Source organism: Diplotaxodon limnothrissa, linkage group LG3 (assembly GCF_057381915.1).
Source record: "Diplotaxodon limnothrissa isolate DT_005_m linkage group LG3, D_limnothrissa_male_GT1.1, whole genome shotgun sequence".
NCBI classification, from domain to species: Eukaryota; Metazoa; Chordata; class Actinopteri; order Cichliformes; family Cichlidae; genus Diplotaxodon; species Diplotaxodon limnothrissa.
Genome location: NC_140598.1, coordinates 48444741 through 48460115, shown reverse-complemented (window position 1 = coordinate 48460115; position 15375 = coordinate 48444741). Strand labels below are relative to the sequence as shown.

The 15375-nt window shown below is 41.5% G+C and overlaps 1 protein-coding gene across 1 annotated transcript; it reads left to right on the top strand.

Annotated features, from left to right (window-relative positions):
* Nucleotides 1–10087: 10087 nt before the first annotated feature.
* LOC146636262 (up-regulator of cell proliferation-like) lies at nt 10088–14944 on the top strand. The gene is made up of 2 exons (XM_085350314.1): nt 10088–10121; nt 10245–14944. The coding sequence occupies exons 1-2, from the start codon at nt 10103–10105 to the stop codon at nt 14942–14944; spliced, it is 4719 nt and encodes a 1572-aa protein (XP_085206440.1). The 5' UTR covers nt 10088–10102.
* The last annotated feature ends 431 nt before the right edge of the window (nt 14945–15375 follow it).

The window sequence follows — 15375 nt, the reverse complement described above, 5'->3', positions numbered from 1 at the left end:
GAGCCAAAGTGCTGGATCTCAGTCAAATAAGGAGAACTGTGGCTCTTCTCCAACTTTTGACCAATCTCCTTAAATCCTGTTTATCACCGATAATTATTTGCTGCCTGGTGTGGTGCTGTTTGTTTGTTTGTGTCTCCTGAGTGAGCAGAGAGACACGGCAGCCTTTTGTCTCTGAACCAGAGACGAGGTCCATGGTGCCATGTAAAAAAATTAGAAATTCTAACCATTTTGATAATAAATTGTGAAAACCTATAACTGGAGCTATTTGCCTTCTCTCTTACAAAAAAACCCTACACATATTTGTGTGGAACATAAAGTTATAGTAGTTCTTTATTGAAGAGGCAGTTAGAATCCCCTGAAAGTAAGTGAGGCACTAAACCACTTTACAAGAAGTCACATGATCCAGGTTGAAATGAAAGTGTTCATCTAACCATATAAAAGGGGTGTTCAGAATCCCCTCTGCACTACAGGAAGTGACTTATCTGCAGAAACAGGAAAACAATCTTACTGCTAGTAGTGCAGAAGCAGAAAAGGTTAGACAGACAGATCTCTTCTGTAACGGTAGGTTGTTTAATGCTTTTTTTTTTTTCATTCTTTGTGGCCGTACAGTCTGATTTATGGGTTATGATTACACTTTAATGTTTTCACAGATAAAAACAATACATAGTTATCTGATGTAGTTATAGTTATAGTTATCAGCACAGTTTAACACACTGTGGTGATAAAATTACAATAGGTGCATTTTTGGATTGCTGTAGACTGATAACAGGTCACAAAGTTTGGTATAGTGTGCCAGATATTATAATGTGGTTATCACTGTCTAGATCAGGCGTACATACATGAACCTTCAACATCAAAAGTGCCATTTCAGACCCTCTGACCGAACACTGGAAGAAAAAGACCTACACGTGCATGTGTGTGTCTGTGGTTTGTGTGGTGCAGATGGGAGTAAGAAATGATGCAATTCAGAAAGGACAATACATTTACTTAATACAAGAATAATAAGATGTCTTAATAAGGAGAAGAGCTTTTTTACTTTTTAAGAGCTGTTCAACGAACATTTTGAAAAGCAGAGCTGAGGTGTTACGTGCAGGCCTACTTTTAAATAAAAATTCATACAATATGATCCACAAGCTTAAACTGAGCTTTTCAAATGTGTACAATGATTTATGTGAAACCGTTGAGAACTCAGGCATGCTTCAATATACAAAAAAATACCAAGCAATCCGACCACATGTAATTTAAAAAGTTTCAGCTTCATGAATCTGACCATTTTGACTTTCAATAATCTTTCTGTTTGTACAAATGTCTAAAAATACCTGTGACATCTCTCCCGCACACTCACAAAACCTTAAATACATATGGACAAATCGCCTGACATGTATAGATCATGTGGCATGGCCAAGTGCAGTTTCGAGGCATATTTAATGCTTCCACCTTCTGCGTTCAACTCTCAGTGTGAAACAAATGCATACAAAGCATTGCTTGTGGATCATATCGTATCTGTATGCGAACCTCATGAGACATATTTCTATATGTCCATATTGAAAGCATAGTTTTTCCATTTTCAAGTAAGAGTTGGGCTCGGTAGATTTATTTCCAGATCCACGACTCCGAACAACAGTTTTAAAAACTAGGTTGTTAAAAAGTATTTTTAATTTTTTTTTCACATCTAGTTTTAGTTTTTAAGTTTAGTTTTAGTTGAATATAATAACCTTTGTATGTGTTTTCATTTTTTGCGTAAACAGTTCTACCCGGTTTCATGGCTTCAGCATTCACTTTTTGAAAAAATGTCTTTATCTGCAGAAAATATTTGTGCACTAAATCATCTGAGGCAAATTATTGTAAAAGTTGCACAAGAAATCACATAAACCTGAGTAAAATTCAAAGTAGAGCAGGGCGATATGAACAAAAATATTTATCACGATATGTTAAGTCTAATTGTTGAATGTTGTCATTATGTTCTTAAATTTGTAAGGTCTGAGTTCAATCTATAGGATCAAGACATTCCTTTGTCTCTGACCACTGGCTGGAGAGGCTTTTATTGCAGATACGTTCTCTGGATCTGGAAGATCTGTTTCTTGTGATGTTGCTTCCTGCTTTTATGATCCTTTTGGTGAGCAGGAAGTCATGCATACAGAGACACATGCACACAGAGAGACACACATTCTCACACACTCACTCAAACAAACACACACACACACACACACACACACACACACACACACACACACACACACACATACAGATGTTTACACATACACATAGTGCCTTGTCTTAGAACCATTTGGGGGGTTTTATGGTGGGCGTTGCTTTGCTGTGATGTGTATTGTGTGAATTGTAACAGTTTGTCAATAAATAGCTGCGAGGGAAGCTGCTCTTGGAAGGATTTTGGGCTGGAGACAGGTTAGGAGCATGAGCTCCAAGAAATGGTTCTTGACCAAAAACTTCCCTTGCTAGTGGGGCTTGTGGAAACACAGACCCAACAATATGCATTTGAAAATTTGCGATAACGATATAACTGACGATATAATTGACACTGGACAAAATACTTTATAACACAACTTTGTTAGTGCAAATAAAAACCCCATCAATTTATTTTCACTTAAACAAGCAGCTGTTTTTTTATGATAATTGAACTATAATTGAACTCAGGACCTTCTTGCTGTGTGGCAACAGTGCTAACCACCGTGCTACCGTGCTCCACAAAACTTAAAAAGCGGTTATACACACAATACGGTAATATTATGTTGAAGCACAGTACGTATAACTCCGCGAGGCTCCTGCCTACGATAGCCGTAATGCTCCGACAATCCATCAAGTGGTGCGGGTTCGTAGCTTAGCAAAGTCGTACTAAAACATTTGACAGATTTTCGCCGTGTACCACATAAAATCGTTTCGAGGTCAGTAAACACAACCAGAATTCATACATAAGGCACACGGGATTATAAGGTAAGGGGCACTGTCGATTTTCAGAGAAATCAAAGTATTGATTTTAAGTGTGCTGTATTTTCCAAAAATACGGTAATAACGACGGCCCGTTAGCATGCTCTACCAAAAATAGTGCTTTGTTATGTATCTGACGGACGAAAGCTAAACCAGTTCCACACCACTGAAGTTGCAACATTTTTACAAACCAATTCTGGTTCATCCGTTTCATTCAACGATCCGCTTTCGCCCTTCTCATTCTCCGTCGCCGCCATGTGCATATGAAAACAAAGGCACTGCGCATGCACGTTTTACCCATATTCTATCGCGATATTTCATTTTCTTATCGTTGCCCAACATTATACCAGTATTACCGTGAATGGTATGATATGGCCCAGCCCTAATTCAAAGTATTCATCTAACAGTTTGTACAGTACCTAAGGTCCACTAGGATGCCCTACAGAATGAAAGGAAATGAGGCACTAAACACCTTTACAAAAGGTCACATGATTTTGAGCAAACACGAAAGTGTTCATCTAACATCATAGGAGGAGAGGTGGGTCGAGTATACAAAAATTGTACTCAAGTAAGAGTAGCATTACTTTAAAATATTATTACTCAAGTAAAAGTGAAAAGTAGTCATCCAAAAAATTACTGAAGTAAGAGTAAAAAACATAGTTCGTGAAAAGACTACTCAGGTACTGAGTAACTGGTTGTAGTGTCTGATTTATTTTTTTACTTTTTTAAAAAATAAATGTTTATCAGACAAGCAAAAATAAATAAATACACAAATTTTAGTAATCTCAAATAGAATATAAAAACATTAACAAAATAAGGCACACCACTTCTAATTTCCAGATTTCAGTTTTTCACAACATAAAGCTCTTTTAACCAATACAGTGGTCCCTCATTTATCGTGAGAGTTAAATTCTAAAAATAACCCGTGATAGGTGAAATCCATGAAGTAGCCAACTTTACTTTTTATAATTATTATAGATGTTTTACGGCTGTAAATAGATGTTTTAAGCCTCAGTATACACTTTATGCACTTTTCTCAGACAGGCATGAACATTTTCACACTTTTATCCCTTGATAAAAGTGTGAAAATGTCACAGTTCAAATCTTCGTTGAGTATTATAGAATGAAACCAAAGGCACCCATGGTTGCCTCTGACGGTGCAAAATGTTTCATCGACATTGTTGCGTTTGTTGGGGAGAAAACTTACAAATATACAGTACAGGGTTCAGAGTCACACTGCTAGCACTTGAGATTTATGTCAATTTGACCAGCTGAACGCATTCTGTATTGTACAGGAGACACGGAGCACGAGATTGATTGACAATGGTCTACAGCCAATCAGGACGCAAAACACAATGCGCTGTGCAAAAAACCCCAAAAACCCCTTGAAAAATTGCACACAAAAAATTCGCGACAGCAAGGCCGCAAAAGGTGAATCGTGTTATTGCGAGGGACCACTGTACCTACAGTAAATTATATAAATATATGAACAATGCAAACCATTTCCAGTGACAAGATATGCTGTATACTTTATATTCAGCTTTACTCCAAATGGCACAGCAGCCTCAGAGAAAACATTAGAGCAAGGCAACTTCAACATATGTACATACAAGGCTGTAATTGTTTAGCAGTGAACAGGAGTCCTGCCTGACTAAAAAGTCCTTCACAAGCTCCAGATGCAGGAAGATTATGCAATAGATCCACACCTCCAGTGAACAGACATGAAAGGTACCTCTCCAGCTCCCCTGCTTCTGGTTTTCCTAACCCCATGGATCCAAAGCAATCATCTTCGTCGGTTAGGCCGCTGTTTGTGCTGGCCTCATCCAGCTCTGTGTCTAGGTGATGTCTGATGAAGTTCAGACCTGTGGAAACATACGGTTTTCAAAAGAATTAGGTCTGGGCATTATAGTGCTGTATAGACTGCCAAGCTGCGGATGTTTGGCATAAATATTTTATCACGCTGGAGATATTTTTTACTAACTCTTGTTGAAAAACAAAATCTGGTCATTCATATCTCCGCACAAACAGTTTGTGATGAATTCCAGATTAAGTTCAAAATAAGAACGTATGCAAGGCTAAGCAGTGCTAGCCAACATATTCTCCTTCAAAAACATTTTTTTAGCCTTTCTTCTTAGTTATAAACTTCTACACCTCATAACTGTAGTTCACTGAAGGAGGAGTCAGGACAAAAAGTCACATGTTGAGAAAAATAAAATAAAAACGGCTTAATTACTAATGTAAATGGCCTGTATTTGTATAGCGCTTTACTAGTCCCTAAGGACCCCAAAGCGCTTTACTCATTCAGTCATCCACACATTCACACACTGGTGATGGCAAGCTACATTGTAGCGACAGCTGCCCTGGGGCGCACTGGCAGAGGCGAGGCTGCCGGACACTCTGACCACCACCAGTAGGCAACGGGTGAAGTGTCTTGCCCAAGGACACAACGACCGAGACTGTCGGAGCCGGGGGCTTGAACCAGACAGTTGCCTCTGCCATGTTTTCATGTTTCTACTTTCTGTGTCCGCTAGTTTGAAAGGCTCGGGCCGCACTGCCCGCCACAGTTTATAAACTGGTCATGTGACTGCATGGCTACATCTGATTGGTGAAAGAGTTAAGGGTAACTCCACTGGCAGCATGATCCATTATTATCTAATGTGTGAAATTAATTATGTAGAAAAAGTAACAAGTCAAATATAGCGGAGTAAAAATAACATTTCTTCTTCACAAATGTACTCAAGTAAAAGTAAAAAGTATGGTGCAATAAAGGTACTTTTAGAAGTACATTTTTTTCAAAAATCAAATCAAATCAAATCAAATCACTTTTATTGTCACATCACATGTGCAGGTACATTGGTACAGCACATGTGAGTGAAATTCTTGTGTGCGAGCTTCACAAGCAACAGAGTTGTGCAAAATACAAGAATGTAAACAAGCAAAATACAAGAATGGCTACATCTGAAACTAATAAATATATGTACAATATATAATAGTATATGCATTTCTGGATGTGTATACTAAATATTTTTCTACGTGTGTGTGTGTGTGTGTGTGTACACATATTTTACAAATTAAATAGAGTAAACAATAAATAAAATATATAAAATAAAATATACAGAGTAAGACATGTGCAAAACAGTGGCATTACTGTACAGTATGGAGTGCATAATGTTAAAGTTCCAGTAGTGAAGCTGAGGTGTCTATGACGTGTTCATCAGTCTGATGGCCTGGTGGAAGAAGCTGTCTCTCAGTCTGCTGGTACGGGACCGGATGCTGCAGAACCTCCTTCCTGATGGAAGTAGTCTGAACAGTTTATGGCTGGGGTGACTGGAGTCCTTGATGATCCTCCCCGCTTTCCTCAGGCACCGCTTCCTGTAGATGTCTTGGAGGGAGGGAAGCTCACCTCCAATTATCCGTTCAGAGCACCGCACTACTCGCTGGAGAGCTTTGCAGTTGTAGGCGGTGCTGTTGCCATACCAGGTGGTGATGCATCCAGTGAGGATGCTCTCAATGGCACAGTGATAGAAGGTCCTGAGGATGCGAGGGCTCATGCCGAATCTTTTCAGTCTCCTGAGAAAGAAGAGGCGCTGCTGCGCCTTCTTCACTGTTTTGTTTGTGTGTACTGACCACGTAAGATCCTCAGCCAGATGTACCCCAAGGAACCGGAAGCTGCTCACTCTCTCCACAGCAGCGCCGTTGATGGTGATGGGGGTGTGTACTTCTCTGCACCTCCGGAAGTCCACTATCAACTCCTTTGTCTTTGCGACGTTGAGGGTGAGATGGTTGTCTTGACACCAGTGGGTCAGGGCGCTGACCTCCTCCCTGTAAGCCGTCTCATCACTGTTGGTGATAAGACCCACCACTGTAGTGTCGTCCGCAAACTTCACAATGATGTTGGAGTTGTTAGTGGCCGTGCAGTCGTAGGTGTAGAGTGAGTATAGGAGAGGGCTCAGTACACACCCCTGTGGAGCACCAGTGTTCAGTGTGACGGGGGATGAGGTGATGCTGCCCAGTCTGACCACTTGGCGTCTGTCAGACAGGAAGCTAAGGATCCAGCTGCAGAGGGAGCTGCTCAGTCCTAGATCCTGCAGTTTCCAGTCCAGCTTCGAGGGAACGATGGTATTGAATGCTGAGCTGTAATCTACAAACAGCATCCTCACATACGTGTCTCTCTTCTCCAGGTGTGACAGGGCAGTATGTAGTGTCAGGGCTATGGCATCATCAGTGGACCTGTTGTGGCGGTATGCAAACTGTAGAGGGTCCAGTGAGTCGGGTAGTGCAGAGCAGATGAAGTCCCTGACCAGCTTCTCGAAGCATTTGCTTACGATGGGGGTCAGGGCTACAGGTCGCCAGTCGTTCAATGAGGAGATGGTGGAGGATTTGGGTACAGGGACGACGGTGGCCATTTTGAAGCAGGCTGGGACTACAGACAGAGAGAGGGAAAGGTTGAAGATGTGTGTGAACACTCCAGCCAGCTGAGCCGCGCATGACCTGAGGACGCGGCCGGGAATCCCGTCCGGACCAGTAGCTTTGCGTGCGTTCACCTTCCTGAAGCACTTCCGCACATCCTCCTCAGACACAGTGTGCGCACTGACGTCATCCGCGGTGCGCACACTGTCCGGTCTCATGGTGTTCGCTGCGTCGAATCTAGCGTAGAATACGTTTAGATCCTCACACAGAGAGGCCGTGGTCTGCGGTGTGCTGGTTTTCCCTCTAAAGTCTGTGATCGTGTTTAGTCCCTGCCACATACTCCGAGGGTTGTCAAACTGTTGCTCCACCCTGTCCCTGTACTCACGTTTGGCTGCTTTGATCGTCTTCCGGAGTTGGTAATGTGCGTGTTTGTAGTCCGATGTGTTCGCGGAGGCAAAGGCGGTGCTCCGTGCCGCCAGTGCCGCGCGAACATCTCCGTTAATCCAGGGTTTTTGATTTGGGAAGAATTTGACTGTTCTGGATGGGACGACATCTTCCACGCATTTCCTGATAAATCCGCAGACTGAGTCTGTGTATTCATCAATGTCTCTGGCGGCCACGTGAAACATTTCCCAGTCCGCGTGATCAAAACAGTCCCGCAGCGCAGACTCCGATTGGTCCGTCCAACAGTGCACCGCCCTCCGGGTTGGAGCTTCCTGTTTCAGCTTCTGCCTGTAGGCGGGCAGGAGCAGGATGGAGCGGTGATCTGATTGGCCGAATGGGGCGCGGGGGAGGGCTTTGTACGCATCCCGGAAAGAGGTGTAGCAGTGGTCGAGTAGCCGATCTCCACGAGTGTTAAAGTGGATGTGTTGGTGGAGTTTTGGTGAGACTTTCTTCAGGTTTCCCTTATTAAAGTCTCCGGCTGTGATAAACGCTGCCACTGGGTGTGCGGTTTCCTCACTGCTGATCGCGCTGTACAGTTCCCTGAGTGCACGGTCAGTGTCGGCTTGTGGGGGAATGTAAACAGCCGTAATAATCACTGCTGTAAATTCCCTCGGTAGCCAGAATGGCCGGCACTTAATCATCAGGTACTCCAGGTCCGGTGAGCAGAAGGATTTGACCGGGTGCACGTTCGCATAATCACACCAGCTGTTGTTGATCATGAAACACACACCACCGCCTCTGCTTTTCCCAGTAAGATCCTGTGACCTGTCCGCGCGATGCACGTAGAACCCCGGTAGTTGTATTGCGGAGTCCGGTACCTTGTCCGATAGCCAGGTTTCTGTGAGGCAGATCACGCATTAACATTACATTAACGTACAGCGTTAATGTAACTCATTACTACCGACCTCTGAAGAGGAGTGGTCAGAATCCCTGCTGCACTACACTGCCTAAAGAATTGAAAGGAAGTGATTTACAGCAATAGTACAACAATTTCACTGCCAGTAGTGCAGGAGCAGAAAATAGATGAGTTTTTGTGTCAGCTACTGGCCGAACCACATTCTGCTTGTCCCCAGCCTCCATCAATAGTTCTGCTGGAAGTGGGAGTTGAAGATCTTAGAGAGTGGGGCCTCTGTCAGACATTCCCATTACACCATCGTAATATGTTTAGGTTTGCCAGGTCTGTCAGGTGTCATTCCCACCACCTGATTCAACTCACCATCAGGTGGTGATCAGCTGACAGCTCAGCTCAGCTCTTCAATCAAGCGTGCAGAACATATTGCCACAGATCTGATGACATGATTACAAAATTGAGTGGGTGCATGGGTTCTCTCCGGGTACTCTGGCTTCCTCTCACATAGATATGAAGTTAATGGGATTAGGTTAATTGGTGACTCTAAATTGCCTATAGGTAGGAATGTGATTGTGAATGGTTGTCTGCGTCTATGTGTTAGCCCTGCAACAGTATGGCGACCTATCCAGGGTGTACCCTGCCTCTTGCCCTAAGACAGCTGGAATAGCCTCCAGCCCCCCTGTGATGCTGAAAACGATAAGCAGAAGAGAATGGATGAATGCTTTTTTTTAAGTGCTCAAATTTTTTGTGAGATTAAGGGGAGAGGCAGGGAGTTTGTAGTCTTTTTCAAAATGCCAACCATAAAATAGTCTTTGGAGCATAAATCGTTAAATATTTTCCTCTCATTACTTTCAGGGAGAAACTGGCTGAATAACCTGGGGCAAATGTTGGATGACAGATTCTGTATCAACAATGGAGGTAAAATATATGAAACTCAAATATTGTTCTTTGGAGATACTGTGTTTGCAATAATATGTTTTCATTTTTTTTCTCTTTTTATCATCATTTGTAAAAAAGGAAAACAGTGATGAAGATTTAGTTGTTGAGCTATACTGTGAGGAAGTAAATGACCCTCCATCTGCACCATGTTCTACCTGCTGGGATGACTGTCAGCAGATTATTACAGGAGGTAAAAGTCAGCTTTATACTTTTTACTGCTACAGCAGAAAAACACAATATGATGTGAAGTCTGTACGTAAGCACATTATTAATATTATCAATATTACTATCATTATGCCCACAGTTACTTGTCATCATGTGAAGACAAAAGTGTTTTACATCAGCAGTGAGTTAGTGTCTCAGCATTTGGACAGTCCTGTTGGTGACAGTGAGAACTACACAGTGATTACATGCAGAGAGGAAGAAACTGAGCAAGAGTCGACAGACATGGACAGCTCAGAGCCCGACTACCTGAAACCAGAAGAAGAAAAGTCCAGCCAGACTCCTGAAGACATGAAGGATGAAATCGAAAGTCAGTCCTTAGTTACCTCAACACACACAGGTAAACGTTAACACCAATTACAAAAATGATGGCATACTGGTTAAGTTGAAAATAAAAACAGAATGTAATAACTTTTAAATCTCACATCCTCAGTGAAACACCTGCAAACCTTATTGAAAAAACTGGGCTTGAAGCAGAACTACACAAAGAAGCTATCACTCAGGAGAATACTTGGGATTAATAAGAAGACCACCACTGATGAATCTGCGAAGTGCAAATCAGACCTTCCATGGTATTTTCTAAAGAAACTAATGATGTTTAATGTCACTGCTAGGAATGTGAAATGTACATCAGAGTGTGATTCAACCAGTGATGATACATCAGGAACTAAAAAGTTAAATCTTAAAAATATGGTCAGCAGTCCAAACACAGATAACATGGTGAACCCGCTCGACATAATCACTGCTCTCTTTCTGTGTTCTGATGGTTTTCTACAGCAGGAAATGGCACTAAAAATGTCCATGTGTCAGTTCTCTGTCCCTCTGCTGCTTCCTAATTGTGACACAGGACAGTGCACACTCATGCTGTGGGCCATGAGAGACATTGTTAAAAAGTACAGACCTCAGTCTCTTTCACAGTCAAAGGGCTTCATTGAAGAAAGAATCGTTCTCTCTGAACTTCCAATGGTCTCTTTTGTCAGACTGGGTGAGTGCTCCTTGTCCAAGTCAGAGATTCTCAATAAGCTTCTGAGCAATTCTCAGCAGTACCACGACACCTTTGTTCACCACAACATGGAGTGTGGTGACAGTCCAAGAAGAATTTCCAACGGACTGACTGAAATTACTTGGTACCTTCCTGGTGGAAACACAAACATTGACATTTTCAGTCAGCCAGTGGCTGTAGCTAACCTTCGTGGGGACATTGCTTCATTTGAAACACAATACTCCTTTTTGTGTCAGACATCTGCAGCAGTTTTTGTCTTCTTTGAGCATTTGGATTCTGAGTCTGAATCTGTGATCAATCTGCTTAAAAGCCAACACCACAAAGCACAGATCTACTTGGTCGGCAACTATGAGAGCAAGCGCTTCAATTTAGATGCTTTGGAAAAAGTAACAACTGAGTTGGATTTAACTGAAAACAACATCATTATTAAGACAAAGCAAAAAAATGATGCAGACTTTGTAAAAGATTTAAGGAAAACTGTCAGAAATGTGGTTGAGAAATCAGAGCTGAAGATGAAAATAGAGGAGATGGTGGACGTTGCTCATGAACTGGGAATCCTGGTTGATGAAGACTCTCCAGAGTGCCAGACTGCAAAGAAAAATGCAAAAACCATCACTGAAGAAATTCAAGACATCCATAAATACAAAGAAGATCAGCTTCCCCGACAAGGACAAATATGGAAAACACTGACCTTGTTAGAGAAGGAAGAGTTTCGACTTCGAAATGTTGGGTCTAAAAATGTAGAAGATTACAAAAGTGATCTTCAGAAACAGAAATATGAACTGCGGCAAAAGCAGAACTCTTATGAGATGTCGACAGCTATGACAAACTTCATCACAGGGATATCAAGCCCAGGAACAGAGAGGTTTTATTTCCTGAAATGGATGCGAATGAACCTCGATAATGTGTCTCGTATAAAACTGTCTGAACTCCGAGAGAAATATAAAGAAAAATGCAAGAACTCTGAGAACAAAGAGGAGATCAAAGAAATTGACAGACAAATTTCTATCAGCTCACTGGGGATTGAACACTTCTTCCGTGAAATGGGTCAGATCTATGAAGCTTCACTGTCCCTTCCAAAAACAGACCCATCACGTCAACAATTGCAGCATCTGCCCAAACTGTGTGCAGAGTTGTTGCTTGATGGATTTCCTCTTGAGCTTGTAGATGGAGATGCATCCAACATCCCTCTCAGATGGGTGAGTGATGTTCTATCTCAGCTCAGTGACCTGGTGTCTCCAAAGAAAAAAGGAAATAAGAGAAAGATACGAGTAGTCACAGTTCTTGGAGTTCAGAGCACAGGAAAGTCCACTCTCCTTAACACCATGTTTGGAGTGCAGTTTGCAGTCAGCAGTGGTCGATGTACTCGAGGTGCCTTTATGTTGCTCATCAAAATCAATGAAAACATGAAAAACGTCCTAAAATGTGACTTCTTGGTGATCATTGACACTGAGGGCTTAAAGTCACCAGAACTTGCACAACTGGACAACAGCTATGAGCACGACAATGAGCTTGCAACACTTGTTGTTGGGCTAAGTGATGTCACCATAGTCAACATTGCAATGGAGAATTTAATTGAAATGAAGGACATCCTACAAATAGTTGTGCACGCTTTTCTCAGGATGAAGGAGGTGGGCAAAAAGCCTAAATGTCAGTTTGTTCACCAGAATGTGTCGGATGTTTCAGCCCATGATAAGAACTTACGAGACAGGAAACTGCTCCTGGATCAGTTAAATGAGATGACTCAGGCAGCAGCCAAAATGGAAAAGAAAGAGGGGAACAAGAGCTTCACTGACGTGATGGAGTACAGTCCAGACACTGGGAACTGGTACATTCCTGGACTGTGGAATGGAAACCCACCAATGGCACCAGTTAATGCAGGATACAGTGAGGCTGTATATGAGCTCAAGAAAAACATCATCCAACTAGTGAGAGACTGTGAGTCATCTGCTAATGATATCATGGAATTTAAAGAGTGGGTGAAAAGCCTGTGGAATGCAGTAAAGCATGAAAACTTCATCTTCAGCTTCAGAAACAGCCTAGTAGCTGATGCATACATGAAGCTCTGCACAGAGTTCAATAAATGGGAGTGGGAGTTCAGAAAAGAAATGTACACCTGGGTAAGAAATGCAGAAACAAAAATTTCAAATTTTGGTACCATTGCAGCAAAATCTGAAACATCTGACATGAGAGAATTTCTCAGATCTTTGAAAAGTGAAGCCTCCACAGTGCTGTCTGCATGGGAGACAAAGATTCTGAACAATCTGACACAATATTTCGAGCAAACAGAGGGTCATGTGTATCTGGTTGAAGGATACAAAGAGGAATTCTCAAACAGTGCAAAGGTCCTTCGTCGTGAAATAGAAAGTGGTGTAATGTGTCAACTTGAAGCAGCAGCAGGAATCAGACAGGGAATGACAGAAATTGATAAAATCAAAAACAATCATACAAAAGAGATTGAAAAAGCAGTGCGTGCATTAATTGATAAATGTCGAAAGAAAAACATCCAAATGACAGACGCAGAGTTGGACAAAGAGTTTGAGAAGATGTGGAAGGAAACTTTAGAAAAACTGTCTTTCTCTGAACAAAAAACCTCAAATGTCACAGACAGAGTGTCCTACTATCTGAGAGATAATCTGAAACGTAAGGGGAGCTGTGCAAACGAGTTAAGTCAAAGGAGTTTGCAAGACTGTGGAAAAGAGTCTTTTAAATGGACAACTGACGGATTTTACAACAAAGTTAAACATGGGGCTAAAAAGTTCTTTCTCGGTCAAGATGACATAATGGCTGCACAACATCTGGCTGACAGCATCATAGCTGCTTGCACAGACCTTGTGAATGAACAAGTGAAAAGAAAAAATAATTACCATGACACTTACATCCAGGAGATCCTCAACGTGATTGATGAGAAGCTAAAAAACCATCAAGATGTTAAGATAAACATCGAGTTTGAAGTTTCTCTAAAACAGCACATCTGTGGATTCGCAGCCAGAACGTTTCAGAAAATGCACGAAGATTTCATAGAAGAAAATGATCCGTACAGATGTCTGATTAAAAACAAGGAAAAGTTTCATGATGATTTCAAAGATGTGTTCAATGAACGAGACCAGTGTCAGAAGAAGGCAGAAGAATTCACAAATCGATGTTTGAAGCCTGCTGTTGAAGACTTTGTTAATCGCTCCCTGGGCCCTGATATCATTGATGAAATGAGGAAACTCGAGCAGTTCAGCACAAGAATGTCCTTCCAGTATTCAATTTTACTGGATTTGCTCTCCAAGGAGGATTTTCAAAATTATGTCAGCTATATTTGCTCATATGAGAAATATGTAAAGACATGGATACTTGAACAGATAAAGAAGTGCTTCTCAAATGAGTCGACAGTTTTTGAGTTTGAGGACCGACATCTGCAGTCATGTATTGACAGCATAAATTCTGCCATCAACGAGGCCAAAACCAGAGAGAGTGAGGATTTGAATGAATTTGTTGAAGATATTTGGAAAGAACTTGGTGATAAACTGGTCATTTCCCAGGATGCTCTTGGTGCCTTCATGATACTGAACAATGCGGACAAGGAACAGTTTGCTGACTGTCTCACGGCATCTGTGAATGACATGACAGAAACTCTTAGAAAGAAGTTCAAAAAATCTACCTTTGAAATGAAACTACAACATCTCCATGTGAATCCACAGAATGAACTTTTCAACAAATTGATTGGTTGTGGCAAACAGTGTCCATTCTGCAAAGCTCCCTGTGATGCAGGAGGAAAAGCCCATACTGAGCACTTTGTTTCACTGCATAGACCAGAAGGTCTGGGTAGATATAGCTGGGAGCGGACAGAGCGACTTGTCACTGACATATGCTCATCCTCAGTGATCAGTGACAACAGATTTCGTTGCAGTCATACAAACAATGAATGGCACCCTTATAAGAAATACAAGAACATATATAAGGACTGGGATATTCAGCCAGATAAGAGTCTCGAAGCATCAGACTACTGGAAATATGTAATGACAAAATACAACAGGGAGTTTGCTGAACAATATGAAGCAGAACCTGCTGACATCCCAGGTTTTTGGTATCTAATCAACAAAGATCAGGCAGAAAAAAGTCTTGATGAGTCATACAAGTAACCATTCTTCTATTGCTCCTCATTTCCTTCTGCTGTACAGAAGATATCGCAGATGTAGTTTTCATGATATTGAAGAAAATGCCTCAATATTTTCCAAGACAAAAGTAACATACTCTCAGTACACAAAAAATTTACCAGTGTGGAACTCTTCCCCTGAGTTCAATTTAACTCGATTAATGAAAAGTAATCTCATATCAAATGTAATATATGTTTTGTGTGTGTTGTTTTTCTTCTCTTTTTTGGTAATTGATATATTCACATTTTTGTCATGGATAAGTCAGTTTTCTTCTTTTTTTCAGTAACAAAGTTAACAACAACAAAAACCCCGCTCGGACTTCCTTAATAATTTATGTTTCTTTGAGGAATCTTATGTTAAATCTTTACACTTACACAAATAGTAAACTGTGGATCAAACTGTGTGCTATCTACAAA